Below are 14,543 nucleotides of genomic sequence, written 5' to 3' on the forward strand. Positions count from 1 at the left end.
GGCAAGCAGGCCGCTGTCCAACAGCAGCCTTCATTAGCACGCGTGCTGAGCAGTTAATTCCTTCCCGGCACCGCGCTCTTAGTCCGTCTGGGCTGCTCTCACAGAAACACCATCGACTGATGGCTTGAACAACAAATACTTATTTCTCACATTTCTGGAGGCTGGAAGTCCAAGACCAGCTGCTCACCGACTCGGTGTCTGGTGAGGACTCCCTGGTTCATAGAGGGTGTCTTTTCTTCTTCTCCCCGTGTTCTCACATGGCAACCGGGGGAGGGAGCTTTCTGGGGTCTCTTTTATAAGGTCACTAATCCCATTCATGAGACTCCACCCTGGTGACCTCATCCCCTCCCTCAGGCCCCACCTCCTAGTACCATCACACGGGGATTGGGACCTACCAGGAATGTTGGAGGGACACGAGCATTCAGTGCGCAGCAGAACCATAAGCACCAGCCTTTCAACCTTCAGGAACAATCTCTGAGATCGGTCTCGCTTGGGATTCCCTGCTGTATACAAGGAGGAAAATGAGGTTCAAGTTTCCCAAAGTCCTTGACAATGAGGATGGCAGAGCCAGGTCCCAGGGGCAGACAGCACGTGCATCCTCTGCAGCAGCTGGAGGACATTTGCCCAAGTGGGCAGAACCCCAGGCCCAGGAGGCATGACCACGGACAGCCAACAAGCAATGCTCTGGACAAGCAATAGTGAAGGGCCTCCATGAAGTACACGCGCTAGAGTCTTGAGAACTTGAGAAGCAGGTGGAACAAAGCAAAGGGCTGGGGAGGCGGGGGGGGGGGGGGGGGGGGGGGTCAAGCAAAGGCAAGACCTGAGTGAAAAGCTGACCTATCAGCAGCCGCCTTTATCACTCTGAGGTCAGGGCTGAAGTGACCCCACAGTTAGAGGCAGGAGGCCTAGACATCCACAGGGAGACAGAGGCTGACTCAGCTGAGCAAGCAGGGTGGGGCAATAGCCGGATGCAGGTGAGAGGGAGGCAGCTAGCAGCATCCCCAAGATAGAGAAGAGCTGCCGCACAGCGGGGAGTGAGAGGTGAGGTGGGGAGACCTGGAGTGCAGCCTTCCCGAGGGGAGCCCTCCTGTCCTGGCTGTTAAGCTGTGAGCACGAGGTGCCCATGTGGGCATGCTGACACCTCTGTAGTCATCATTAAATTGTGGCACCTGTCCCTTGAAATGCTGAGCCTGAGGAAAGAAAATACAATGAAACCACTAATGGAAGTTGGTGTGTGAGGGTCTGCAGGGGTCAGTCTTTGAGTGAGTATGAATGTGTATCAGAGAGGTGAGCTCTGGGTGGAATCGCCTCAGGTCACGGCAGGGGAAGGGTGTTCTGTAATTGCCTTCATTCTAAGTCAGTAAGTGTCTTGTCTTAGAACCTCTGGGGTGCAATGGCCCAATAAAAAAAGAGGATGTGTGGAGGGGGAGTTGGGGTGAGGGCATGGATGGGAGCTGACATTGAAGGTAGGCAATGGCTTAGGTTTTCGAACTCTGCTTCCCAGCCTCTGGGCTTGAGCATTATTGCAAGGGACAGCCACGTCCCTGTAGATGCCAAGCATTGCACAAATGAAATCAATAAAAACTCATATAAACACACACACGGCGACCTTTCAGGAACATGGCTTCAGTGCCGATGACTGAATCACAAGTTCATTGCAAAGGATCGTGGAATTCATGGCTGCTTTCTATCCATTGGTGCTTCCTAAATCAAAACATGCAGGTGGTGATGGCACTGGGAGAAGTCGGATGACAGGGAGAAATGGAAGCAATGCCTAGGACTTGAGCAGCTGGAGTCATGAGCCCCATAGAGTGGCCAGGACCTGCCCAGCAACAAGGCTTCTCAGATGTCCGGGCACCTTGGGGTGGCAAGGAGAAGGAGATTTCTAGTAATCCATGCCATGTATGCCCAGCACGAGCTGTTTGGTGCTCTAAGAGTTGGGCACCCATCTCTTACAGAGGGACGCATGCATTAGGCCACCAGGAAGAGTCATTTAGATTCAGAATTTGAACAGAGCTGTCTCCTTCATGCACTCAACATACAGGTGTGCTTGCACCCACTGTGGGCACCAGCTGTACTGAGACGGGACATTTACCAGGACCTGCTCTGTGAGAGGAAGCCTGGTACCTTTCCTTGGGAATGAGTACATGTTATCCTCACTTGATGGGTGAGGGAAATGAGTTGCTCAAAGCAAATATGGCTCAGAGATGAGACCCCCGAGGTCCCATGCCCTTGCTCCAACCCCCATTCTCTTGGGTTACAGTTCATCAGGGGAGCTCAGAAAATATTGCTAATTTATGCACCATTTGTTCTACTGGATAACACGTTAGGGAAAATGTGAGGTGTCCGAGTACCTCTAATGTGAGCAATGCAGAGGCAGCTGACCCTTCGCAGAGAATGGGCACTTACAGCTAACACGGGTGATTGCTCTCTCCCCGGGCATTCATGACGGTCCATTTGCTTCCACTGAGGGGGCCCTGGAGAGAGATCTCACAAATTGAATGATGCTGCTTGATCTGAAGGAATTTCTGGGGATTCCAGCATGGGTTTCTGTAACCCCCAGTGGTAAGTCAGTGACAGCCCGCATTGACAACACACAGAATGAGTCCCATTTTAAGGTGCAGCTTTGCCACCTACCACAGTGTGACCTTGGGCCAGTCGTGTCACCTTGCTGAGCCTTGTGGTTTAGTTACACATTGCCAAACAATGACTAAGAGCTTGGGCTATGGCGCAACACAGGCCTGGGACTATATTTCAGCTCCACTTCTTGTGCCTTTGGGCAAACTAATCCATTTCAGTTTCCTGATGTCCAAGGCGGGGGTAGTAGTAGTACCTTCTTAAGACAGTTGTATGAAAGTTACAGTAGTGCATCGAGAACCTACAGAACGTGAGGCACCCTTTTCACTATTAATTCACTGAGACCTTCATCCAGCCCCGTGCGATGGGATAATGAGATAATGCCTGCTTTCCAGGTGATGGAACAGACACACAGGACTTGGGTTCAGTAATTTGCCCAAGGTCACACAGCTAATAAGTGGGTCCGATTTAGTAAGTCCAGAGGCTATGTTCTTGACCTTGGCTGTAGAGTCCAAGGTCCGAAGATGCTTAGAGACCTTGGTCTGCTGCCAGGATTTGAAATCTCAACCACAGAAGACAGCATAGAGTGCTCAGTGCACGGTGTGTGACAGCTAGTGCATGGCTACTATTAGCATCATTTCCTGTGAGGCCCCAGACGAGAACTTGCACTCAGATGGGGCTGGGACTCAGCAGAGCGCCACCGGAAGTGGAGCGAAGGGGGCAGGGCGAGCAATGTGGAGTGTCTCGTAAACATTTGGGGCAGTGAGAGCAGCTGTGTGGTCTCAGGGAAAGATTTTTGCTTCAGGACTGTGTGTTGACGCTGGTGTCACGGCTGCGCTGAGCACCCCAGATACTGTGAACGAGCTGTTCCAAGCCCAGACGCAGTGTTTTCTCACCATATGCTCCACACTGAGCGTGTGGTCTTTCAGACAGGGATGGCGTGGAACTCGGAAGCCTGGGCGCCCAGGCATGGAAAACCAGCTCAGAGGAGCCATGCCCCCAAGCTGCCCCAGGTCTCCTGACTCCCAGGGATCCTTTCATGTGTATGTCTTCCAACAACCATAGGTGGTGATGGGGCAGCTACTACACGGGAGGTACTGTCAGGCACTGGGCATACAAAGGTGAATGAAGAATTGCCTGCACTCTAGGGGCTGGGACCCGCCATGCCGGCCTTGGGACAGGGCAGAGAGACCGTTGTTCTAAGCTCTGTAAAAGAGAGACATCAAGGACTTTGGGAACAGAAGGGAGTTAGTGAAAATCTTTGTAATGGAATTTTAAAAAATATTTTATGCACACCCAGCACCTAAACACCTTTTCTATTCAAGAGAAAGGTAGGTCCTTCTTCTACTGGCAGGTGGACTGTGCGCACCTGACATGAATGTCCACCTCCAACATGGACTTCAGGCTCCTGGATCCAGGTGATCACTCAACACCTGCACCTGGGTGTGCAGCAGATCCCTCAGATGACTAAGCAAGGCCTGGTACCTTCCCCCGAAACCGGCCTCTTTCCCAGTGTTCTCCAATCTGTTGGCTCAGGCCAACCATCTTGGAGTCGTTAGGATGCCTCTCTGTCTTGCACACATATCACAGCCATCATAAAGGACTGTCGTCCCTACTTTTAAAATGCATCCGACTCTAAACACATCTTACCACTTAGCACTCTGCACGGGAGTTGGCGCCAGCACCATCTCCAACCTGCGATCCTGAAATGCCCTCCTAACAGGTCACCTTCGTCTGTTCTTCCACACTCTTGTCTGTTCTCAGCAAAGCAGCTACAGAGCATCTCTTAAGATGGCAATCATGTCACAGTCTCCTGTTCAGTGTTCTTTGGTGGCTGCTCATCATACAGAGTAAGCGCCAGCATCTTCCCGGGGCGGGGAGGCTCTCCACAATCAGTTTCCTGCCCACGCAATGAACGTGTTTTCTCACTTTCTTACCTTTCCTCACTCCCTTGTGCTGTAACTGGTCTTCTTTCTGTTTCTCAGGCACACCAGGATGTGAGAACAGCAGCATGACAAAACATCAGATCTAGTCAAGAAAGACTTACTTAACACCAGGAGAGAAAAGGAGAATTGGGGGTGAGAAGTCCTGAGAAGGTAGCTGGGGATAAGCTCCAAAGGTGATTTGGGGAGAAATTGGTCTGTCAGAGTAGGATAGCTGCTCCTCTAGTTTTCCAGGAAGAGGGAGACTAGGAGAGGTACAGAAATAATTGCCAGATCGAGGGCCCAGGTGAGAATTTATTCAGCGGGAATTTATTGAGCACCTGCTGTTTTCCAGGAGCTGGTGTTAGCACTGGTACTGTTACTTCTGCTTGGCCAGTGAGCTTAGAAACCAACATGGTCACTAGGGGAGACCTTGAAAACCCCCTTTAGGTTCTGAGTCTGTTTCCTTCTCTGTAGAACTGGGATAGTAACGCTATCTGCTCTGTTGACTAAAATAGTTATACATGTGATGCTATAAAGACCTCTCCGTTGATCAGATGTGGAAGTTAGACCAGTAGCTCTGTGGAGGAATGGACTCTGTTTTGTTCACTGGTATATTGCCAGTTATGGAAGTGAGCAATTATGGAAGGAATGAATGAATGATTGTAACTGAGTTGAAATCACTTTTGGGAATGGAGAACTGCTACTTCACAGATTTCGAGCATTCTCTGGATACTTCTTATTGGGGAAAAGTTCCCATCAACTCATGCCACAATAGTTACATTTTGGCCCAATGAGATGGCCTTGTCATGTTTGCCCCAAATGCATAACTCTCCTAAATTACATGATTTAATTCATCTGTAACATGATGATCAAAGCCATTTAGCCTCTTAGGCTCCCCTCTACCTTCTCCAGCAGCTCCTCTCATTCCCTGTGCGAGCGCTGAGGCTCACCTGTCCTCTCCTCCTCACACTGGCTTAAGGGCTGGGTACCATTTCATTCCAGATGCTGCAGATGAAAGACTTGAGATCCACAAAGATCTTGACAGACCACAGACAGCACTCAGCCAAAGTGAAGGACATTCAGCCAAAGTGAAGGAAGGGGGGAATGGGAAGACAAACACCGAGGTCTAGAAGTGAACTCAAAGGACAGGTGAGAAGAGAAACCCAGCAGCTGCATTTGCACGAAAGAAAAGTGCAACAGAGTCCAAAGGCAAAAACACATCTGGACTAAACTCTGCGAAGGGCCATGTAAGGATCTACCTTCAGGTGTTTACGGACTCAGCACGTATTTAATATTTCCATAATAGGACGTGAGTTTCCTGCTCAGAGAGTATCTCTCTCCAAATGAAATAAGAATGGGAAGTTGGACCAGTCCCTAATGCTGGCTGAGCTCGTAGTAGAAGCTCCTCGCTGGCCACAGCCCGCCGGTCAGGCAGTGGTCTGGGGGCATTGGCTTGAGTCAGAATATCCTTTTTCCCTAGATGGGCTCTTTAGTTCCCATGCTGTTCAACTTTTCCATTGGGTCAAATGTAAATGGTTTTCTTTGGTTCTTCTCTGAGAATCGCTGTGCCAATGACCTTGTGCACCTGGCTTAGGTTTTAAAAATCCTGGCATTACTGGGCACTGTTCTAAGTGAGTTGCCTGCATTATCACCTTAATCTTCATTATAATTCTATGAGGGAGGGATTCTTATTAACCCTGATTTTTAGATGAGAAAATTGAGGCTCAAAGTGGGTTAAGCAACTTCATCGAGATGACGTGGGTAGTCAGAACTCTGAAATCATGCACATACAACTCCCAAAGGCTGTGCTCCTTAGCCCTGTCCCTTCAAATGAGACAATTCAATTTAGTGCAAGCCAGACAGACACATGAACATGAAGACATTCAAAATACTTTGAAGAATATGTTGTTCCAAGATAAGCATGATTATGGCCAAGGCTATTGCTTTGATCAGAAAACTCCGTGCTGCCCAACCATTATGGCCTAACTACACCAGCCCTATGAATTTTTCTGCCAGGCCATTCCTCTTGCTCAATAACAGTGCTTGCTGATGAAGCTCAAAACCCAGTAGCAATTAATTATTGACAGAGCATGTGAATTAGAGATAAAAGAAAAGTCATTCTTTCTCTACACACGCGATAGTAAATAAATTTAATTATGGTAGGGGAAGCTAAGGGATCTTCATCTGTATTAAGGTTTATTAGCTGAGACATTTAAAAGCATGTCATTATAACAAAGAGGCCTTGTGTAATCCTGAATGTACCACTGTGGTGCAAGACTTGGAAGTGAATAGACTTAATGGAGCACGTGGTGGCAGATGGTCGGCTGTACTGACAGGTATTGAATGGGTTTACCGTCAGTTAATTTTGGTCTACAGATGCCTATAGCAAATTGGGGTATAATATAAGGTGACCAGACGTCCTGCTTTTGGCGGGACAGTCCCGATTTTTAACAATTTGTCCCACGTCCCGCAGCGTTTTAAAAAAGTCCCGATTTTTGGAAAGAATGCACAACAAGCTAGGGAACGGCGGGAGAACGGGAAGGGAATATACAGTTTTCGGCGGCCATGTGGCTATTTAGCCAGGATATGAGTTTTATATTATTTTTGTTAATTTTATAATGTTAAACTTTAATAATAACAAATAATTGTTGAGAACTGATTATCGAGAACTGCTTATCAAAGTTCGCATTGTTGATCAGTTGTTAGAATTCGACCACCATTGTTTGGACTTAATGAACAATGGCATTTTTTGGGATTGGCAACGACGAAAACATTTTGTAACTGTCTCTCAGACGATACACATCGTACTGCATGCTAGTAAGCTAAACAAGTGATGTCATTACAAATCAGCTATTCAGATAATTTAGGTAAGTAATTTATTTATTTCATAAATACATAAATTTTCTTGAATTTAGCAGACAGTACTCGTATTATTTATATTTTATAGTGGCGGCAAAAAGTCTAGCGCCGGCCTTGAAAGTGACACTTACGACTTAACGTTACGGCAAATTCATGACCTTTTAAACAACGACAGCAATCTACTAAAAAAAATTCACTCAAATGAGAAATATGCCAAAGAATAAAATAATACTATACATAATTTTTTATTTATTATATTTGTAAATTGTACTTATGTTGAAATTAAAAAATATATATTACAATACTATTTTTGCGTTCTATGAAAATTTTCATTGCTCCATATAGACCAATTTTTTAATCAAGAACCCCGCCCCCGGTCAATGGTGTCCTGCTTTACCAATGTTAAAATCTGGTCGCCTTAGTATAATAGGGTCCTGCACCTCCCCTTTTCACTGGTAAGCTTGCTACATAGGGGCTGGGGGACAAGTAGCACCCAAGTCCTTTAGTATCTTGAAGCTGTCAATGAGACGAGGCCATCCTAAAGGTGAACACGGATAGAGGGGAGGATTTGGGATAGAAGCAACCTTGGGAAGGAAAGCGAGAGCATGGCCCTGGTGTGGGGTCAGTCCGTGGCCCACCTGCAACCCTGGAACAAAGAAAGAAGGAATCCCATTCATAGAACCAAACTATGCTGGATGCTTTCACGCTATATGCCCTTTTATTCTCAGGTGAACTCGCGGTCAGTTTTAGGATAAGATTCGGGGATGTGATTCAACTTGTTGATGTCACAAAGCCTGTCCATTCTCCTTCTCTGAGCTCCAGTTTGCTTCTTTGCACAGTGAGGTCTTTGGACTAGGTCAGGAGACAGCAGACTTTTTTAAAGGGCCCAGAGTAAATATGTTTGGGTTTATGTGTCACATGGTCTCATTGCAACTGCTCAAGCCTGCTATGTGCAACATCAGCCAGGGACAGCACGTCAAGGAAAGAGTGTAGCTGTGTTCCAACGCAAGTTTATTTATGAGCATTGAAATGTGAATTTCATGTAATATTCATGCATCACAAAATGTTATTATTATTATTATTCTGGTTTTCCCCCAACCATTTAAAGATTTAAAATCATTCTTAGCTGCAGGCATTACAAAAACAGAAGGCTGGCAGTAGTTTGCCAACCCCTGGACTAGATAATCTTTGAGGTTTTGTTAAGCGCAAACATTTTCTGAAAGCCGCTACAACAATAATAATAACTTTGATGTATTAAGCTCCTACATGTGCCTGAGTCTATGCTAAATGCTCTACAAACATTATCTCCCTTAATCCTCATACTGCACTGGGAACTAGGTGCCATTATTATCTCCATTTCTGAGATTATAAAACTAATACATAGAGAAATTAAGAGTATATTTAGCCTAAATATAACTGGTAAGAAATAGAGCAGCAGTTTAAGCCCAGGTGTATAAGGCTCCCGGCCATGAACCCATGAGCCTCATGCTGCCTTTTCTGAGGGTTCTACAATCAGAACCCTAGAGGAGCAGATAGTTAAAAAGAACCACAAGTGTTGATCCATGAATTTTATGTGGTAGCTCCCCACAAGCTACTTACATCACACATTTCGTGCAAAATTAAAGTATTTATGGGTAGGAATGACCACTCTTTTTCCTTTTCTCCCTCTTCCAGAAACGTGATGCCTAAGACCGTGGATGGGCAGATAACCATGGAGAAGACACCGAGTTACTTTGTGACAAATGAGGCACCTAAGCGCATCCACTCCATGGCCAAGGACATCAAACTGATCGTGGTGGTGAGGAACCCTGTGACCAGGGCCATCTCTGACTACACCCAGACCCTGTCAAAGAAGCCTGAGATCCCCACCTTCGAGGTGCTGGCCTTCAAAAACCGGACCCTGGGCCTGATCGATGCCTCCTGGAGCGCCATTCGCATAGGGCTGTATGCGTTGCACCTGGAGAACTGGCTGCAGTTCTTCCCCCTCTCCCAGATCCTCTTCGTCAGCGGGGAGCGGCTCATCGTGGACCCCGCCGGGGAAATGGCCAAAGTACAGGATTTTCTAGGCCTCACGCGTGTTGTGACTGAGAAGCATTTCTATTTCAATAAAACCAAGGGGTTCCCTTGCCTCAAGAAGCCAGAAGACAGCGGCGCCCCCAGGTGCTTAGGCAAGAGCAAAGGTCGGACTCATCCCCGCATTGACCCGGATGTGATCCACAGACTGCGGAAATTCTACAAGCCCTTCAACATGATGTTTTACCAAATGACTGGTCAAGATTTCCAGTGGGAGCAGGAAGAGGGTGACAAATAAGGCTGTAGATGTGAGGGAAGGCTAGGGAGCAGCTGAGGAGACCCCTTACCTGAGTCCCGAATCCCCAGGGTCGCAGCCTCAGCCTTGCTGGAGTGTCACTTAGGTCTCCTCCTTCGTTCAGCTGGGATTGCTTCCCTACAGAGCAGCCAGGCCTGCCTAAGCAGCAGCATCTGGTTGACCAGATGGCCACCAGGATCTACTGCTAATTCTTGTCTCCTATGGGTGAATAGAGTCTGAAGACAGGATTGAATAGCTGTCTAGGTCAGAGACAGTGCCATGAATATTTGTTTAAGTGAAACAAAGAAAGGAAGGTCTATTTGGGGGCTCTCACTTTGCTGTGGGAAGCCTGAGTTCTAGCCCTGTGTCTGGCCCAGGCCCTCCTGTATGAACCCTGCTCTGGCATCTCTCTGGAATGCTAATTGTGGCTGAGTGGTCCAGAACTCCTAGGGGAGGGACCTCAGCCAAGGTATCTCTGGCCTTCCTGAAAGATCTCATCCCACAACCCTGTGACTTCCTCCCTCCACACCTTATAAAGGGAGGGGCATGCACATTCCTTACCCCAAAAAGCTAACACCCCTGGAAACCTTCCTTCTAAGAGCCCTCCAAGGTGGGCTGGGTCTCTCTCTTCATGAGCACCCAGGGCGCTAGAGCTCAGCTCTTGCCCTCGTGTTAGATTCAGCCCCTGGGCTGCTCTTCGAGCAGCGTGGCAGCAGCGAAGCTCAGAGCCCCGGGCTTGGTAGAGGCGAACGCCATCTCTGGGAGCGGAAAAGACAGCCAGTCCTCTGCGGGGGAGGTCTCCACACCTACAGACTCTCTCCCCAAGCACCTGGTTCTGAAACATGCTTTTGGGGTGGGCTCTGTCCCTCAGGGTCCCCAGAAGGGCAAGGACCAGAAAGTTGGCATGTCTTATGTTATGAATAACCCTTAGCCACACAGTGAACAGGGTACCAGTCACCATCATCTATTCGCCCCACCATCTGCCCTCGTGATCATCTCTTGCTTCATTTGCTCTGTTCACAGACAGCACATTTTGGGGAGTGACAAGAGGGCTGACTCCACTTGTTACATCAGTTTATGGGGGTGGGGGGGAGCAAGGGCTGTCTGAGACAACCCCCTTCAAGGGCTACTGATTAAAGTATCCCTTCCCATTAGTCGTATTTGATTAAAATGCAGCATTCGACATAAACCCTGTTCACAGGTCTCCCAGTTCAGGAACTGTTCTAGTAAAATTGGAAATGTGTACGTGGGGAGCTAACTCTGTTCAGCTGTTACTAAACTGTCATTTCTCCGGCTAAATGAAAACTGTGTTGTTATAAAGCTTAATGCAACCTAACCAATGAGTTTTGATGGCGTGTTTCTGTTGGTCACCTCCAACCCCACCCTACTCTCGAATTCTGGGAGTTTCCCTTCTCTGGGATGACCAGAAGGACCCAGATTAGATCTTCTGGGGGTTCTGTCTTATAAGGAGCACCACTTTCTCATTCTCAACCGGTCCTGGCGAGGAATGGACTAGTGTGCCCGACTGAGGAACAACCTTACAAATCATTATTTTTCCAGATAAGAGAGTGGTTATTGAGCTGAAGGCAACATATTATGCCTTTACTACCAAAATAAAAGAATACCTAGCCATGGCCAGTTGGCTCAGTTGTTTGGAGCATTGTCCATACACCAAAATATTGCACGTTCAATTCCCAATCAGGGTGCATACCCAGTTTGTGGGTTTAATCCCCAGTCAGGGCACGTACAGGAGTCAACTGATCAATGTTTCTCACATCTCTTTCTCTCTCTCTCTCTCTCTCTCTCTCTCTCTGTGTGTGTGTGTGTGTGTGTGTGTGTGTGTCTTTCCCTTCCACTCTCTCTAAAAAAACAACAATAATAAAAACATATCCTTGGGTGAGCATTAAAAAACAGAGAGAGAGAGAGAGAGAGAGAGAGAGAGAGAGAGAGAGAGAGAGAGAGAAATACACCTATTTCAAGAAAGAAAATGCATAAATGCATGCTTACTCAGAAAAGTGTATGGTGTGCTGCTGATTCGGGTCCCTGTTTTATAGGAAGAGCAAGGAGCAAGTCCAGTTACACATCAGAGCCAGCTGTGGGGTTTTTCAAGCTACAGCTTCCTGAGTCCTGTTTCACATTTCTTGAGTCCAGGTGGGGCCCAATCATCTGTCCTTTAAAATATATTCTTATGGTCCTGGCCAGTGTGGCTCAGTTCACTGGCACATCCTCCCATACAGAGAAAGGTCAAGGGCTTGGTTCCTGGTCAGGGCACAAACCTAGGTTGCAGGTTTGAGCTCCTGGTTTGGGCATGTACAAGAGGCAACCAATTTATGTTTCTCTCTCTCATCAATGTTTCTCTCTCTCCCTTTCTCTCTCCCTAACAAATATCAATAAACATGTCCTTGGGTGATGATTAAAAATAATACATAAATATATATATTCTGGGATTGAGAACAAAGGAGAAAAGTCTTACGTGTGTATGTCTTTGCCCTCCCGTCCTCCCTCCCACCCTCCCTGTAGCTTTTGTGAGGGTACTTCCAAGAGAAGTGGTCCCCAAGAGCTTGCTTGGGGGAACATGGTCCCTTCTGGGGGAAGTCTAATGAGGACCACATAAGGAGTGAATGTATGACTTAGAAGGTCAAAGGAGCAAAGGTCACAGCTTCCCTGCTTGTAGGGAAGCTTTACTGTGACATTCTACCAGCTAAGAATGACCATTTCTCTAACCTCCCCCATCTCTTCTGTCCTGAGTGGACACATGTTGACTCAGCCCCTCGATCACACCTCCTCCTCACTTCTTATCTCCCTGCCTGGCTGCGTGGCCCCTTGAACTCAGAGCATCCAGATCTTCTGTGCTGCTTAAAAAGGAACCCAGTCCTTCGTCCTCACATACATGACGAGCCAATCCATTGTTAGCCTGGCTGGCTGATGGTTACAGTCATTCTCACCTGGGACACAACAGTGGGGAACCTCTTGGGGCATTTACACCCGCTGGCCTCTAACAGGAGGCTACTATTCTCTGGAGAAACAGGGCAGAGGCCTAAGCCTCGAGAGCTTAAGTGTTTTTATTTGAAGGGTCATTCAATGACATGGTTGGAAGCTCATGGTTCTGCAAAGAAGTGCGAACTTGAGATGTTTCAGTTCCATTTCTGCAGTGTCGGCCCCAGCTCCATCCCCAGACGCTGGGAGGGAGCTACATAGCCGCCCTGCCCTGTTCCTCAGTGGGGAAACTTGACAAAGGAATTACTTCCTATCCAGAAAAGCTAAGTCAACCTGCTCAAATAGAGGCAGGTTAATAACACTTCCACCCTATTTAAACGCGAGCAATGTGACTCGAGGGAGATTGAATTTTGTATTTGATTTCAATTAGCAAAGCATAAATTATACTTAATTTTCTATTGCCCTCCCTTCCCTGGAATGATGACTCAGAGCTCGGGAAAGCCTGCTACTGAGACGAGAAAAGGAGATCCATCCTTCGGGTGGTGCTGCTGCCTTTACCCCATGCTCATCTCCTTCGCCAGTGTCATTCTGTGCCTGAAAGGTATGGAAGCCTTGGCCTTGGCACTAGACCTACCAGCTCTAAACACAGAACAATGACAACAGAGACATTCAGCAGCCCCTTTTACCTTTGGACTTGAGAGCAGTAAGGTGTAGCCATTCCCTGGACCTCCGAGCAACCTTTGGGAGCCTCGCAGATTGAATTTCAGGTTGAGGAGCGTGACCTGCCCCAGTCCATGGTACTAGGGCTCCTGATCTGAGCCACACTTCTTTAAGACCTCAGCTCCTCTGCTCTTCCTGGTGCATGTCTTTTCTGCCCCTCCCATTTGCCCATCTGCTACCTCCTTATTCCCCAAAGAAGTTGTCTGCCTCAAGGCAGTCAGAAGAATGGTAGCTGGTTTAAGCCTGGCCTTACCTCTGTCTTGGACAAGCAGCATTGTCCATCTGAATCTTAGTTTCCATATCTCTAAAATGGGCTTATTTAATCCCTACTGGCCAATCACCAGAGTTTCTGTGATGACCAAATGATGGGAAGATATTTTTTTAAAAACTGAAGCGCTTCATTGACATAGTGGAGAGTAATGCTGATGATGGTCATGAAGAAGATGAAGGTGGAGGAGAAGGGAGGTGGATCCTTATACTTCTTCCTGAACAACATGCCTCTGTAGTATTTCAAGGGTATATATTTACTCAGACTGGACAATATGATGATGCTAAAAGAAAATGATTTTGCCCAAAGCTAAGGTCCGAAAACAGCCCCCTATGAACAGCACAGAGCTGGCTAGATTTCAGGCATTCAAATACAATACCTTTTCCCCACCGGGTCCGGACCCCACCTCCTCCCCACAACACACACGTTCTCATCACAGCGGCCTTTCCCTGCCCCACACTCAAGGTTCTTTTGGATACAACCAGGCACCTTGGCTTGTTCACACAGGGCCAGACAGATCTTGAGATGGAAATGGGGTGACGTTTTCAAGCTTTTGGGCTCTGAATGCTATGCCTGGGGCCATGCCTCCTAATCTTTTCCATGATGACACAGAGGGCTGAGAGCCAGGGCAGGTGCTGGGAGCCGGGCTCGCATGTTTCTGGAAATAAAGTGGGGCAGGGGTTCCTTGGATTCTTTAGCACATTTGGGTGGGAGAGAGGAGTTCATATGACTTCTGTCTTCTCATGGGTGTGAGGATGTGTCATTTCCAGGTGTAGGAGATACATGAAACCACTCAGACATTGTGAGACTATATGGCAAGGTAATGAGTTCCTCATGTCATTGAGGAGAAAACGCAGGCCAAGAACAGGTATGGAGTGTGTGTCCACAGATAAAGGTGGCAGGAATGTCTAGAGTCCCTGGACACAGGCCAATCCCATTTACTCTAGGG

The 14,543-nt window shown here is 47.6% G+C and overlaps 1 protein-coding gene across 1 annotated transcript in view; it reads left to right on the forward strand.

The window, feature by feature from the left end:
• Positions 1–9,672, forward strand: part of HS3ST4 (heparan sulfate-glucosamine 3-sulfotransferase 4) — a 353,766-nt gene extending 344,094 nt beyond the window's left edge. Inside the window, exon 2 of the mRNA XM_008152888.3 lies at positions 9,036–9,672. Within this exon, the coding sequence (XP_008151110.2) occupies positions 9,036–9,672 (637 nt within the window). The remainder of the gene's footprint in view (positions 1–9,035) is intronic.
• Positions 9,673–14,543: the final 4,871 nt, after the last annotated feature.

The sequence above is a fragment of the Eptesicus fuscus genome, chromosome 4, assembly GCF_027574615.1.
Source record: "Eptesicus fuscus isolate TK198812 chromosome 4, DD_ASM_mEF_20220401, whole genome shotgun sequence".
NCBI lineage: Eukaryota > Metazoa > Chordata > Mammalia > Chiroptera > Vespertilionidae > Eptesicus > Eptesicus fuscus.